This window comes from Zeus faber (genome assembly GCF_960531495.2).
Source record: "Zeus faber genome assembly, chromosome: 6".
NCBI lineage: Eukaryota > Metazoa > Chordata > Actinopteri > Zeiformes > Zeidae > Zeus > Zeus faber.
Window position 1 is genome coordinate 33,391,104 of NC_137201.1, and position 16,697 is coordinate 33,407,800.

General features: G+C 40.1%; 1 protein-coding gene across 1 annotated transcript; it reads right to left on the reverse strand.

Moving 5' to 3' along the window:
* Window positions 1-9,687: 9,687 nt before the first annotated feature.
* On the reverse strand, window positions 9,688-15,162 carry cib2 (calcium and integrin binding family member 2; the record flags this gene model as incomplete). The annotated part of the gene is made up of 6 exons (XM_080002962.1): window positions 14,906-15,162; window positions 13,330-13,364; window positions 11,916-12,027; window positions 10,180-10,327; window positions 9,876-10,071; window positions 9,688-9,721 (listed from the first exon to the last, which is right to left on the reverse strand). Exons 1-6 carry the CDS (start codon window positions 14,954-14,956, stop codon window positions 9,688-9,690), a joined length of 576 nt encoding a protein of 191 aa, XP_079859088.1. The 5' UTR covers window positions 14,957-15,162.
* Window positions 15,163-16,697: the final 1,535 nt, after the last annotated feature.

A 16,697-nucleotide genomic window follows, 5' to 3' on the forward strand; every position in this document is an offset into this window, starting at 1 on the left:
CACATTTAGTCATCCATAGAAAAAAAAAACTGTTAGAAATGTAATAATGTAATATTGATTAAATACAGATACTCATGTCTGATATGTATGATGGAGGCAAAAAGCATACGTAGGAAGGTATATATTTCATGTCTCCATTATGTGGTTTTCATTTGGTGGTCTCTAAATTGTCTGATGGATTTTGGAATAAACGTTTCATTTGAAGCCTCCAAATACATCATTGTTTTGATGAATTAGTTCATCATTATTGCATAAAATATATATCTATTTACAATATGCCATGGTTTGGGAATCACATATATACTGTATTAAGTCTAAGGTATTGTAATTGTTTTTTACAATATCCTACTTCTGACACAAGGCTTTAGTGGCACGGTGGTGCAGTGCATTACACTGCTGCCTCACAGCAAGAAGGTCCTGGGTGCGATTCCCGCCTGGGGCGCTGTTGGCACCGTGCTCCGGTGGGTTATCTCCCAAACAGGAGCCTTTCTGTGTGGAGTTTGCATGTTCTCCCCGTGCTCACATGGGGTTTCCTCCACCTCACGTCAGTAAGGACCCCCACCAAAAACATGCACCCATCATGGTCTGACCAGCGATGGACACTTATCACCTGGTCCCCGGGCGCGTCCACGTATGCTGCCCACTGCTCCTGGCTGTGCCCCCGGAGGAAGGACAAGCCAGGATGGGTCAAAAGCAGAGAATCCATTTCACCGGCAAGCATGTGTAAGTGTTGCGTGATGAATAAAGACTTTCTCTCTTTTCATTCTGTTATTTTATTGATGTTGCAATTATTACAATTATTATAATATAATTAAATTACAACGGTAACAAGTCCAGGAATGCTGAATGTTGCTCATCATTTTTCTCAACGTCCTGTTTCCTGTTGGCTCATATCTGCTGTGTAACAGTGTAGGGGCCGTTAGGAAACTGACGAGACGCAGCGTTTCTGGCCTTTGATTCGCGTGGAAAGGACGACAACATCTGACTCACAGAGAAAATTACAACAGAAACGCTCCAGGGAGCAGGGTGACACACTTTTTAAAGAAGTAAGATTTACTCAGACATTCTATGTAAAAAAAAAAAAAAAGCCTCTTCCACGTTGGAGGGCATCAATGCACCCCGAAGGCTGCGATGTGCTTTTTATACCTACAGGTTTCACACACACACACACACACACACACATGGTCTGCTCCAGCCAGAGCTTCACAACCTTTTTTGGCCCACGACACATTTTGAATTTATTTTTATTTTATTTTATGCCTTAAAATCTTCATATCGATTGAGGCTATATAACAGCCAAAGTGACATTACTCCTCAAAGTGTGAATATTCATACAAGATACCTGAATTACATACAGTATGACATGTGAGCCCTGAGGGGTCGCGACCCCAAGGTTGAGAATATCAATATCAATATCATCTTCCATAAAACACGTGACTTCCCACGACACATCTACTGAATCTTCAGCCTAAATATTTGATACACATGGTTGACGATGGCTCACACATTTCCACGCTGTTTTACTTTCCAACCTGGTACGAATACACCCCACATGCAGGGATCCATCGTGGGAGGAATGAGTTCATCACATGCTACTACGTCACGCCACCTGGCAGACCACTGACAGGAACATAGGAAGCATTCCAACACACTTTACCACTTTGTCAGAAAATACTTCAGTAAATTGACATCGGTCCAGCCACACTGTTTGTTTTAGTTATTTTTTAATTGATAATTATATCGACAATAATAATAATAATAATAATAATAATAATGCTTTTCTCAGAACTCAAAGTGCTGTACAATCAGGTAGAATTTAGGGTATATTAAATGTTCAATCAAGTTTTCAGGGTACAAAGCGATGAAGGTCCTGATGAGTTGGAGAGGTCAGAGGTCAAGGGGTCAGGGGGTCATTTCAGCTTCATCCTCATCACACAGGTCTCTTTATCAAAGAATATGTCATTCAAATTAACCGCTAATTTAAATTCGAATTTTATTATGAAAAAAACCTTTTGTTTTGTATCTATCTGTCTGTCTGTCTGTCTGCCTGTCTGTCTCTCTCTCTCTCTGTCTGTCCGTCTTCCTGTCTATCTGGTGTTTTCTAATACTGATAGATGACACAGTTTTAGTCTCATTTCTGATCAATGATTCTGATCAACGTTCAGAGAACAGCTGTTGCTGCAGAGTTGCTGAAGTTCAGTTTCCATCACGGAGGAGATCAGACGATATGTGATGAACCCTGTGCTGAGCAGCCAATGAGCATGTGCAGAGAAAACCACACAAGCTTTTTATTTTCCATCTTCTGCTCAGGAAACTGATCTCTCTCTCTCTCTCTCTCTCTCTCTCCCCTCTCTCTCTCTGTCTCTCTCTCTCTCTCTCTCTCTCTCTCTCTCTCTGTCTCTCTCTCTGTCTCTCTCTCTCTCTTGCTCTCTCACTCTCCCTCCCTCTCTCTCTCTCTCAGCTGTATATGATGAATGTACTTTTCCGTTACACACACTTATCACTTTCGAAGCCGGTGGAAAAAGGTGTGTGTTTCTAAATGTCATTGCACTGTTACATTCCGTCTCAAAGTATTTCCTCAGAAGTTTCAGGTCGGAGAACAGGTTTGATCTTCACGACAATGAGACGAGACTTGAGTCACACTTTGTTCGTCTCTCTGGCGGGTACGTACTGACCTGACCCGGCTCCGGGTCCTTATTACAACTTTAAAATGCAGTGAGTGCTTTATGTTTGGCGTCCGGTCTGTCTGCAGGGGTTTCCAGGGCCTGCAGAGCGCCGCTCCGGCCCTTAAAAGACAGATCTGAACGAGGGATGGACGGGACATATCCCAACATGTGCTGCTTCCACAGCTGTCTGTGTCTGATGGCTCGCCACAAGGTAAAGTGCACAACGGAAGGAAGAACTTTCATCTTCTCACATTTTGACAAATTGACAAAATAACACTTACCACAAAGTACCAGTATCCATTGATTCAGCGGGTTTTCAAGGTGAAGTTAAGATATTAATGTAGAGTTGAGATTAAATGCACTCAATCATCGAAAGTAAAAATAATAATGTTTTGGTTTTATATTTCAGTGTAAAGTCATAAACTCTGGTGGTAAAAATAAAGTTTGGGTTGGTTTTACGTTTCACTCTTATTGTCAACGGGCTTGAACATAAAGTTAAATGTTTTTTTAACAGTTTTCTTTTATGAAAAAAAAAACATATTTTTGCATAAAGAAACAGCAGCTGTGTCAGATACAGTACATTCGATATCGAAGTTTTCTCAAGTAAAGTGGAAATACCTCAAAATTGCTCTTAATTGCAGTACTTTAATAAGAGTTACTTTCCAACAAATCATCTCTTTGTATAGTAAAATAAAATCAGTATACAGTAGATATTTGGATATCATCCATAGTCTTCATGTTCCAGTCGATGGTTCTGTTGGGTGAATATAGTTCTATTGTGCAGTCAAATTGGGTTGACTGGGTCTTGGGTTTGGGTTTAAACTGAGAGCTTCAAGTTTTTTCTTGGGACTCCAGATTGAGACACTGAATTAAATATTCAAGCACCAAACTATTCAACCAACCACCTGCAGTTAGTTTCGGCAGTATCACTAGTAAACTGGAACAAAGGCCACATTGAGCAGACGTAGGCAGATGAAAGCCCAGACCATCCTCCTGCAGGGAAGTGAGCGCTGCTTCTCCCGATCCGCTCTGAGTTAGTCTGTCTCTGGGTCCCAACAGGAGTGGTTGGAGCGGATGGAGTGGGCGGAGCGGGTGGAGCGGATGGAGCGGATGGAGCGGGTGGAGCGGGTGGAGCGGCAGAACCAGTCGTCTGAGTCCCAGGTTGAGGGGGCGAGGAGGAGTCTGACCCTCAGGTGGTTCCTGGAGACTCAGGCTCCTCTCGTCCAGCACCACGGCCTCTTCCCCGGCTGGTTCCTGGGCCCCATCACCAGAAAGTAGGAGCCGCTGCATGTTCATAAACTGTCGAGTTAAGGGAAAAATGGCAAAAATACTTTGTGTTGGACGGAAGCATAAGAAGCATTTATCCCTTGGGATTAATTATAAGGTTAAATTAATTACAGTGTGTATTTAAATTGTATTTTAAACTGACATCATATGTTGTTAAACCAATACACTGGTGCTAATGAATGGACAAAACACAGAAGATGTGAGAACGGTCCTGATGACAACAGACAATCCAAAAACAGGACAACCATTATCAAAGAACAAAGAACAGAAAATAAACAGGAAATAGAAACTATTAATCCTAAACTTTAGTTCTGCGTTCGGATTTTGAGGAGACTAAATGTGTACGTACTAATATATTAATACATAAAGTACTGTTTGTTGTATACTTTGTGATTGTTTGAAACTGAAAATTGTGCCGTGCTTAAATTTTGGGAGTAATTTGTCTATAACCATCCAGTACACTGCTCTCTCTCTCTCTCTCTCTCTCTCTCTCTCCATCTCTCTCTCTCTCTATTTTGGTGTTTTTTTTGGTTCCTTTGTGACCAGGTTTCTGCTGCTGTGACATGTCTTACTGAAAATAAAGGAACTGTGTCTCTCTCTCTCTCTCTCTCTCTCTCTCTCTCTCTCTCTCTCTCTCTCTCGCTCTCTCTCTCTCTCTCTCTCTCTCTCTCTCTCTCTCTCCCTCCCCTCTCTCTCTCTCTCTCTCTCTCTCTCTCTTTCTCTCTCTCTCTCTCTCTCTCTCTCGCTCTCTCTCATCCATCCTGCTTTCCATGGAGGCTCTCACCCAGAATAGAAGCAGCAGACTAACACCTGATCCTGCCTATTGAAAAATGACAGCGTGACAGAAAGGGGCTTTTATCCAATTAGATTTTCTTTCTCCAGCAAAGTCATTCACTCAGATCACTCACCTGCCTTGACATTTCGCTGAGATGCGATGACACTTACCAATTCATTGTCCGAGGGGAGATTTGCGGCACCTGCGCTCTTTGTAACACACACGGTTTGCTTTTCAAAACAGATGATGTGTGATATTGAAGCTTTAAGGATCCTGCATGTGTGTCCACAGGAGAGCTGAGAGGATCCTCCAGGACAAGGAGCTGGGCTGCTTCCTGCTCCGTCTCAGTGATAAAGCCACTGGATTCATCCTCTCCTACAAGTGAGTACTGATGGACTTCTCACGAGCCGTTAAAAAACCATAAAGCCCGGTCAGGGAAACGCAGCTTCAACGTGCCGCACCACGTTCCCACAGAGGCATCCATCGATGTCGGCACTTCAAGATAAACCAAAGTGAGCCGGGACGCTTCGTCATCTCCGGAGCCGTCCAGCTGCACGACACGCTCTGCGACCTGCTGGAGTTCTACAAGTGCAACCCCATCCAGCCGTTTGGAGAGTACCTCACGTCTCCGTGTTTCCAGGTGAGAACAGCTGCGGAGTCGCTCACGTTCTGCGTCGCTGTCCTCGTTGTGCTGGTGTGACAGGAGCTTTGGTTCCCCAGGATTCTACCGAGGAGCTGTACGACAACATCCAGGTCAACCCCAACGAAAAGCCCCCGGTCGGGGTCAAAGCAGCGCAGAGCAGCCGAACTTCACCACAGGCTCCTCTGCCTCCAAAGAGCGGCAGCAAACCAGAGGCAAGAGCAGTTTTAACAGATATTTCATCTCAATCACCTTCTAAAATGCATCAAACGCCCACAACTGATTTGTATTGACCTGATGAAACAGGACGCTCCGCCGCTGCCTCTTCGTGACTCTGCGGGCGTCCAGAGCTCTGCCCACGCTGAGGAAACCTACGGCAAGCTGGAGAAGTGCAGAACCAAAGCGACAACGGGAGCCCAACACAGACATCATCAGGGGTCAGCTGAAGGTCAGCCAGCGAGAACGGACACGCAGAATCTGAACTTTTTAGCGGAGAATCACGGCGGGTGTGGCGACGCCCCCGGATCCTCCATCGTTTGCTCTGAGCTCAAGCAGCTTGAAGGCAGGAGTCGGTCGCTGCCTCTGTTGGACAACGGCCCGGATCAGGAGTCGTCATACAGGCTGAGCGCCAGTTACCCGCCCCCGCCAAGACGGTTCCCCGGGTCCCCCCGACATGCCCCCGGCAACGCTCCGCCCCCGGAGAGGGCGATGGCTCGGCCCGGCAGCCACAGCCTGGACTACCTGCGTCCCAGCCCGGTGTACTACCTGGCAGGGAGGTCCAGCTGCGGCCTCTGCGCTGACGACTCCACGTTATTCGGTGACTCCACGTGTGCTGACGTCGCGGGCGACTCCCCGGACGACCACACGTATGAGCATATCCCGGTGCACGGGCTCAAGGGAGAACCCAAACCCGACTGTCACACATACGAGGCCGTGGAGGAGCTCCGCCCCGGACCCACTCTCTCCTCTTTTGGTATAAAGGTGAGAAACATAAAAAAAAAAGGTGTTGTCAAAAAGCTTTTTTCTAGCTCTATTTTTCTCATTGTTGTAAATGACTGACTTGTTCACCTCTTTCAGAATGACAGGTGGAAATGGTTCCCTGAGTTCAAGAGGAAATGATGTTGACATTTAACCGACTGCCGCACTAAAATAAAAGATGGCACCACTGTTATTTAATATACAGTATACAGTACGAAGTTCTGGAGAGCTTTTATTTCATAGGAACTGACATGGAGGCATGCAGGAAAACTGAGAACAGTTGAGTTCTTTCAGGACACTGTACTGTAAATAAGCTGTATTTATGATCCAGAATTTTAATAATAAAATCACCCTTTTTTGGTCTCCTCTTCATAATAAAGCATTTACCAAGTGACTGGAGGAACCCAGCTCCTGACCTCATCACACCGACTGTGTAAATGTTTATTTAAGGTAATAGTCACAGTGAACACTCAACTAAATACTCAGCTCTGCCAGATGCCTGGCGGTTGTTCCTGGTGGCACTTTGCTTAATTTAGTGAAGATTTCTTTTTAAAAACCACAAGCCTCGGGGAAGCCACGGGAGGGGAAATGCTGCTGCTAGATTCATGAAAGTGCTTCTTTCATTTCTGTATTTTATTGCTCTTTCGCTGCACGATGTGTGTTTCACTATGAACGACCAAGCTCAAAACCCATATTATAATCAACACACCGACACAACACATTTCAAATTCGACAGTTGGAAACATGTCATGACAGGGCTCCTCTCCTGAGTGAGTGTGGGGATGTGGGTTTTACCTGTTGCCCGTTAGATCAACCAATGAGCAACAGGTGTACAGCCACTCTGATCCTGGGCCACAATTAGATCTCACAACCTAGATCCAGGATAGGTGTGGCTGCTCAAACCACACCATCCCCACACCACACTGTGTAAAGTCACTTTATGTATGAAATTAGTTCTCCAGTAGCGAGTCCCAAGTAGGGGATGGAAAAATGTCAAAATAAATACAATAAACCGAACAATTAACGGTAAATGTGGCAATAAACAATACATCTAATCATAAATAATAACTAAACTTACAAAGTAACAAGAAAACAAGAAGAAATGACCTAGGAAATAAGTGAGAAGAATTTGACAATTTTGGCAATATACATAAACCTAAAGTAAACTAGAAATGAATAAATATGCCATGTATACTAAACCTCGGGAGTTGATAACAAACTAATCATGCAGTGACTGCGTGACCATGCGTTACAACATGATGCATGTTAAATGAATGTGTTTTGGCATTCAGGGCGTCACCCTTTCACCCATAAGAGACTGGGAACTCTGGGAAATGATGGAAGGATAAGTTCCACCACAGCAGACCTGTGGTGTCTATTTCTTTTCTTTTCTTCTTTTACACTTTGTTTGTATTTAATTTTGGTATTGTTTAACTTAATACCATTTTTTAAATTGATCTGTTATCTTCTTATTCTCATGATATGATATGCTAAATTATTGTATTTCCAGATCCAATGTTAAAATAAAGAAATTTGAATATTGTGATAAATAGAAATACATATAGGCCTACGTAACAAAATGAACCAGAAAACACGTCAAATTGACCAGTGTAGTCCTGTGTAGTCCTGTGTCGGGGCGTGGCAGTGCTTCTCGCAGTATAAACCAGTAAAGGCGTCATTGACCTGTTCCTAAATTCTCCTCCGCAGACCTGTTATTCCGTCCCCGGCGGCTCCATCCTGGACCCCATCAGATTAAGGGGGTTTGGAGGATCTGCCTCCCAGGAGCTGGAGCGAAGTCATATCACATTCCTGCCGAAGCTTCCGACTGGAATCTGAAGCTCAGCGGATGTTCAGTGATTTATTTCACGCCGGCGTCATAAGCGCAGCTCGAATTAACATGACGAGGAACTATCTGCACATTAACGAAACCTAAAGGCCTCCGCCTCTGCACCTCCATGCACTAAATCACAGCTCAATGTGATTTTCATACCTTTCAATAGCATGTGATTCTCGTTGGTGTATGCCACTTTGTCTACGAAATAATTGTGCAAAGTGATTTGGATGCTGGGTTAAACCTGCACTAAAGCACCAGGACATCACATCATATCCACTTTACCTTCAACCGTTCTCCTGCCGGGTCGGTGATGGCTTGGTGTGTGTGCAGGGTGTGATTATTCCTGTTAATGCTGAGGCGGCTCACGCTTAACGACCTCCTGGTCATTACGTTATAGGACTGGCATGAAGAACACGTGATGTATTTCCCATTTTACGGTGCACGGATGAACGGCAGAAATATGCTTTGGGTCAGTTCATTTAATAGAACTGATGTGTACAGTATAACCAGAACCCTTCCATGGGATTTACTCTCCCAAAAAACACAAATAAATGAGATGTTACTTTACTGTATGCGTCAACACAGATGTCGCCTTTTATGTGAAGATTAGGAAGATCGGGGAATCATTTTACACAGAATTTCTCACTTGAGGTTTTTCGATGTGTCTGGTGGTCATTTGATACGGTGCTTGGCAAGGCCTGTATCGTCAAATCTGCAGTAAAACTAATGAGTTTATTCAAAGTTCAGACAAAGACAGCAGTTCACATGAAACACTGAAAAACCTGTATTTGAGGGGCATTCCGACAAAACCCCTTTTTAGATAACGTCGTGTGAAGAGGAATATTTACACGGCAGTGACTATTGGAGACGAGACGACAGAGCCCTTCCTTCGACTGGAGATCAATAAGAAGTGAATGTCACCGTGTTCCGGTTCCACCACACCCAAACCCGGTATGACAGCATCAACACACGGCAACAACACCACCACCACCGCATGCTTTGACAAAATGTTTCCATCGCTCATTTACAAAATACAAAATGATCTGTACGCCCTCAACGCGATGCTGTGCTTTCACTTGCTTTGCCCTTTCGCGGTGGAATATTGAGGTTTCATGGTTTGTTGGATATTCTTATGTTCTGTGAGAATATGAAAATAAAGTCACAGTCTGTTCTGTGAACCACAAATATATATAAAAAACACGTCCCTTTCCCACAAGTGACCCATCGAGGTCGAGCCCTAATACAGATGATGTGGTGATTCAAACATGGAGCCACAACAAAACAAAGTCATTCATAGAAATCCAGCATTCTGGGATGTCCGGTTCCATCCAGATCAGCAGTTTCCATCCGACCCGTGCCGAGGTCGGTCCAGGACCTTCTGCGCTTTGAGTCGTTTTCAACTGAAACGCTCTCAGATTCGTATGTGGAAGGTGCTGGAAGGAAAGAAAATAAAAGAATAAACACACGGTGAGAGAGAGGCGCTGAAACAACGACATTCAAGGTTTTGTTAGAAGGACACTGAAGCAGCGTCGTTGGTTTGACTGGGACACAGAGACGCAGTTTCTCAACAGTAAAGCCTTCAGTGAGGTGGTGCAATGAACATTTTAATAAGGAAAAATATCAAACTTATCCTTTAAGCTACTACTGGCATAAAGGTATTAAGGGTAAAGGCATTAGACCTTAAAGACATAATACCTTAAAAAGTCAGGAGCCCTCGTGATCATGTTCTCGAAGTCGGCGTAGGAGAGCTTGTTGTCCCCGTCCAGGTCGGCCTCCTCGATGGCCTTCTCGCAGACCAGCTCCACCTCCTCGGGGGTCAGCTCCTCCTTCGTCAGCTTGTTCAGCGTCTTCTCCAGGTCCTCCTTGCACAGGAAGTTATCCACGTTGAAATCTGCCCGCGGCACAGAAGCAGAGCCAGTCAGGGGGGATGTCGTGACGGAAGGACACGGTGTAAAGCGCTTTGCACGTGGTCTGGCGTGGGGGGAGGGGGCTGTTATACCGTATATTTTGAAGGCGTAAATGGCCTTCAGTTCTCTCGGGGCCATTTCACTGAGAACAGAAAACATATCCACAAAGTCATTGAAGCTGAGATTCCCCAGTCCGTCCTCTGAGAAGGACTCTACTATCCTGTTCCGAAAGGGGTTTTCCTGCACAGGGGGGAACGTTCAGAGGTTGGAACACGGTCTCAAAATGCTGATCAACACAGGAAGACACACAGAGAGGACACATCAAGGTGCATTAACAGCTTTAAAAGAGCACTGCGGGAGTCCCCCTGGGGCCGTGTTTAGCTGAATGAATGGTGTGTTACAGTTATTTTCCATTTTAACCAAGAGACTGAAATGCAAGAGGTGAAATGATAACTGACAAAACAAAATGATCATTTAAATGAATCGTTAGAAATAATAAGTTCTACGTTTCTCCTGAGCTGTTTGATAGAGGTTAGAATCACCCACTGCAGGGGTGGCACATTGATATCTCAATTGTAATTTCTTGTAAGTTCTTTACTCAGCGTGTTAACACTAGAGAATGAGATTCATTATTCCTGGGGGAGATTCAGGAAATTTTACACAGAGGAAAAAAAAATAATAATAATAAAATAAATCTTCCACAGTGCTCCTTTAAATCAAACGTGATGAATAGTGAAAAACAAGGTCACCAATACAGACATATTTTTGTACTAGAAACATTTTGATTGAAAAGATTTTTCCGCAATAATGACACTAATATTATTCAAATGTATTTGATAATTAATAGAATTACAATAATATTATAAGTATAATAATTAATTACATTTATATTATAATAATTTAACATTATAATTTATATTAAATAAATAATAAAATGCCTTAATTTTCTCTCATTTGTGAAACCAATATATTTTTATATTTCCACTATTTAGAGCTTACACCATATTTTCGTCACACACATGGTTAAGGTAACACTCAACCATGGTGACCTCTTCCTTGAACCTTGCATAACTGCTTCAACAGATTTTAGATTTATCTTATTTAAGAGACGGATGAAAAACCCTGTGAATGAATCGCAGTCTCTTCATATAAACCGCACGTTCTGCTGAGCTCAGTGTTTCTAGAAACCGGCTGGATGGTCGATAACCCTGCGTCTTTAATATCCTGCGATCAGCTGACCCAGCACATCCCATAATGAGCACAGAACACACATAAAACCAAGGAATGGCTTTCAAAGTAAATGAGAAAAACATTTTTTTACTAAATATTAATTTTTAATTTTTACTAGAATTGAGTAAAAGTAATTTTCAACACATTATGAATCATTTCCTGGAAACAGTAATTATTATTATTATTATTATTATTATTATTATTATTATTATTATTATTATTTTAACACCTCAGAGAGAGATTGGGATGCTAAAATGAAACATTCAGTGTTCAGTCCCGTCAAAAATAAAACACTTAAAATAATATATCTTGGAATAACTTTGAACTAAAACTAAAATAACTTGGAAATAAACAAGAGGCTTTTTGCTTTTTTGTTTTTTGAATTGTGGGTATAAGGTTACTCTGTTAAATTGAACAAAAAATGTCTTCAACTACAGTATCTCACTAACAAAATCCACAGCTTATTTTTTAGGGTTTCTTTTCCGTGAGATCTGTGTTTTTTAAAAGGGAACAGCAGACTTCTGATGCTGAAGATGCGTCAAGACACGTGGGCTCGGTGCTGATCCACACTGTAAGGACACGCAGGTTCTGCTGGTACCTTCAGCTCCGGCATGTTGACGATCAGCGCTAAGGGCACTTTGCACTCGGGCTCCTTGGTGTAATCCATGGGAACGAGGTGAGGAGCCAGCTCATGGTACCTGCCATGCAGCCTGGGAAACACACGCTGGGTTATATACTGTATGAATACAGTGGATATATACAGTGTATATACTGTATATACAGTATACACAGTATACTGTATATATACAGTGCATATACTGTATGCATTATATATACAGTATATGGTGTACATATACAATGTATATACTGTATATATAGTACTGTATACATACAGTATATAAACTGTATATACACATCAATCTATCTATCTATCTATGTAAATTTGGTGAAGATGCATTTAAGATGCATTTTAACGATGATCTCTGAATCACCATCAAACGTGGTCCTGATGCAGAACCATGGTCCTCCTCGTCACATGACCCTGGAACCTGATCTCCCAGCACCGCACCAAATCCTCCGCTATCTGCCTTTTCATTTCTCAAAGTAGTTGCCATTCAATCTTCCAACCTCAGGGGGCGTTGACGCTTCCACCGCGAAACCCGACGCCGAGGCGTCCATCCAATTAAAGAGGAAAGTGAGAAATGTGTTTTATTGATGTGGATTTGAGGAGGACGCGGCGGGAGGAGGTGATGCCTCCAGACGTCAAACCCAAATGTCAGCGTTTGTCAGAGGAAACACGAGACGGATGAGCTGCACCCGGTGAAAACAACACCAAGTCCGATGGTCAGAACGGGTTCAGGTGAATTAACCCCTGTAGAACCTTCAAGAAGCTTCAAGAAGCTTCAAGAAGCTTCAAGAACCTTCAAGAACCTTCAAGAACCTCCAAGAATCTTCAAGAACATTCAAGAACATTCAAAAATCTTAAGAACATTCCAGAACCTCCAAAAACTTTCTAGAACGTTCAAGAACCTTCAAGAACTTCCTAGAATCTCCAAGAACCTTCAACAAACTTCTAGAACACAACAGTACCTTCGAGCTCATTCAAGAACAGTATAAAAGCTTCAAGAACCTTCAAGCTCATTCAAGAACATTCAAGAACAATATAAAATCTTTAAGAACCTTCAAGAAACTTCAAGAACCTTCAAGAATCTTCAAGAACCTTCAACAACTTTCTAGAACATTCAACAACATTCAAGAACCACAGAGTGATGGAGTCGCTCCTTCATGTGGCTTCAATGACTGCATAGTAGTAGTAATGACAGTGATGACTGCATAGTAGTAGTAATGACAGTGATGACTGCATAGTAGTAGTAATGACTGTGATGACTGCTTAGTAGTATTAATGACAGTGATGACTGCATAGTAGTAGTAATGACTGTGATGACTGCATAGTTCAACCTGCTGTTCTGCTTCTACTCCGTTTGGGTGGGAATGAAGAAAAATCCACTCACCGAAGAATTTCTTTGCGTGTGAAAAACGTGCAGTCCTGTGACGAGAGGAAAGAAAACAAGCAAAGAATAAACTTGATATTACAACTTCTTACAAGGACACAGTCGTTAGTGCTTTGTAACTGTATGAAAATCATTTCCACTGACAGCACACAACACTAACACCAACTTTACAGTCGAGCATGAAACGGATTTATCTGAAATTCTAGATGAAAAGCAAAGATACAAGAGTCAGTGTTTTGCGAGAAAGAGGTTAAATAATATCCAGTACTTGCACACTTAACTATGTCGGACCGGTCCATGATGGAGGCTGCGTGGTGCTGTGGCATTACTACGCAATCCTAAATCCAGACTCTTGTCTTGGAATACTCTTTCTGATCAAAGTGTGACATTGATCTGCTCCAACCACCGTGTCTGGCTTTAAATGCACAGGTACGTTTCTAATAATCACTCAATTAACTTGACTTCCTTCCTTCCACCCCACATGCTCCTGCCATCACTCAGGTGTCTTCTCTAGTGTTGAATCCCATCAAACTTCAAATATCTGTTTTTTTAGGAATAAAGATAAGCATGCAGGTGTTTAATTCACCCCTGAGGGGTAAATGAAGTCCAAATTAAAGCTCGTTACACGGAGCTGCGTCTTAAGAGCCCCGTTGAACGAAGCAGTAACCAGAGAAGCTCCTGAGGCTGAACTGTCTCCTCGGGCTCCAGTTTCAAGGCTTCCTGTCGCTGGTTTGGCATCAATTATTAAGTCACGCCTGAGCGCACGCAAAAGCTGCTGATGAAGGAGAAGACGATGTTTTATGGTCAAGACTCGTAGGAGGTAACGACACGGGGGCCGGTTCATACAGAGACGGAGGCCATGGATCAGCCGGAGCAGGGGCCCTCAACGTGCGGTCCTGGGACCCGCCAGGGGGTCCTTCCAAAGGTTCCAGCGGGTCCCCGGCAAAATGATTAACAGTTTAAACGAACACAGTTATTTCATTTCCAAGACGTTCACACGTTTCACTGTTATCTCCCTAACTAGAGTAGCGACACTAAATCCGATCTAACAATAAAAATACTGATCTCAGATTGGATCGCACAGATTAATTCTGATCGAATGGGTTCGGTGGACTATTATGGATGATGTGAAAAAGTTTGAGAAAAACTGGTGAAATCAAAAGCGTCTGCAAAAAAATCTAATTGATCAGAAAGATTATGACCCAAATCTCAAAATGAGTATAATTCTTACCTATTTTTATTAAATGCGTGTAGCTTGTTTGCCTTTTTATTTCTTTTTAACTATTTGACGTCCTTCTATTAATGTAAAGCACTTTCAGTTGCCTGTTGTGTATGAAGGGTGCTGTACAAATAAAGGTTATTTTTTATTATGAATCGATAGTGACTGCGTGTAATAGTGCAACAACAGTCAAAGACGTTCAACCATCAATTTGTTTACTCCACAACACATCCAACTACAGCATTTGAAAAAGATAAATAATAGAAAACTAACCATGGCAACCTCAATAACATCATAGCATTGGTAAAGCAGCGCTGAGAAATTAAACCATAGTTTAAAAAAAAGATGAATTGTTACCTGGTATGCATCAAGCTGTTCGTCTGTAAAAATCGTCTGTTTATTCCCCATCCTAATCGAGTGATGCTGCTCTCGTACAAAACCATCGGATGGAAAGTCTGAAGCCTGTTCTCCGGTGCAGGCATTTAGTGCAGGGAAGTGGAGGAGCCTGGGAAGAGAAAGTCCAGGCAGATGCTCAGGTCATGGGTGTCCTGGGGAGGAAGCTCCACCATGAGCTCAGCTTCACACATGGAGGAACTGGAGAAGTGGCAGCATCAGAGAGGTGGAGGTGGAGTCTGGTGGAGGCAAGGGATGCTGCACTGCTCTTGAGAGACTCCCGCAAGCTGCTTTATACCACATTATCATTTATGATTATTATCATCGGTATTATTCTTATCATTGTAATTATTCTTATTATTAGTATTATATTTACTATTATTATTATATATGTATTTATTATTATTATTATTATTATTATTATTATTATTATGTATTCAGGGGTTATTCTTCAGTTACAGAGTACAGGATGTGCAGAATGTTCTAAATTGAAACATCTTGAAAAACCTCTTTTCTCTTTTAGCTTCATTATTTTCCACTATTTGTCTAGATATAATATGTATAATATATATTATGGCTGCATCGTTTTACTGTACAGGATTTAAATGTGTAATTTCCCTCATTAGGAAATCATAGTAAAATATCTTAAAAAACTTAAAACACGTCATTAAACGTCATTGAAAAACGTGTTGGGAATGAATAATGATCTTATAACATGTCTTGAGTTTTAATATAATAACATGTTATTAATAAGGACTTGGTCAGGTTGCCATTAATCAAGGCATTCAGGATAATTTATGGTTATTTGGGGCAGAATTCTGGTCTGAGATGTATTTAATCACATTTTAGTTTAAATATTAAAATAATAATACTAATAATAATAATAATACAATTAAATAATAATAAAATAATAGTAATAATAGTAATTAAATAACAATAATAATAAATAACAATAATAATAAATAAATAATAATAATAATAAAAATAATACAAATAATAAAATAATAATGATAATAATAAAATAATAATAATAAAATAATAATAATTATTATAATAATATAATAATAATAATAATAATAATTAAATAATAATAATAATTATAATAATATAATAATAATAATAATAATAATAATAAAAATAATAATAATATAATAATAATATTATAATAATATAATAATAATAATAATATAATAATATAATAATAATAATAATAATAATAAAAATAATAATAATATAATAATAATATTATAATAATATAATAATAATAATAATATAATAATAATAGTAATAACAATAATAATATAATAATAATAATATAATAATAATAATATAATAATAATAATAATAATATAATAATATAATAATATAATAATAATAATATAATAATAATAATAATAATAATATAATAATAATAATATAATAATATAATAATAATAATATAATAATAATAATAATAATAATAATAATAATAATATAATATAATAATAATAATAATATAATAATAATATAATAATAATAATAATAATAATAATAATAATAATAATGTAATATAATAATAATAATAATAATATAATAATAATATAATAATATAATAATATAACAATAATATAATAATAATATAATAATAATAATGTAATATAATAATAATAATAATAATATAATAATAATATAATAATATAATAATATAACAATAATATAATAATAATATAATAATAATAATGTAATATAATAATAATAATATAATAATATAATAATA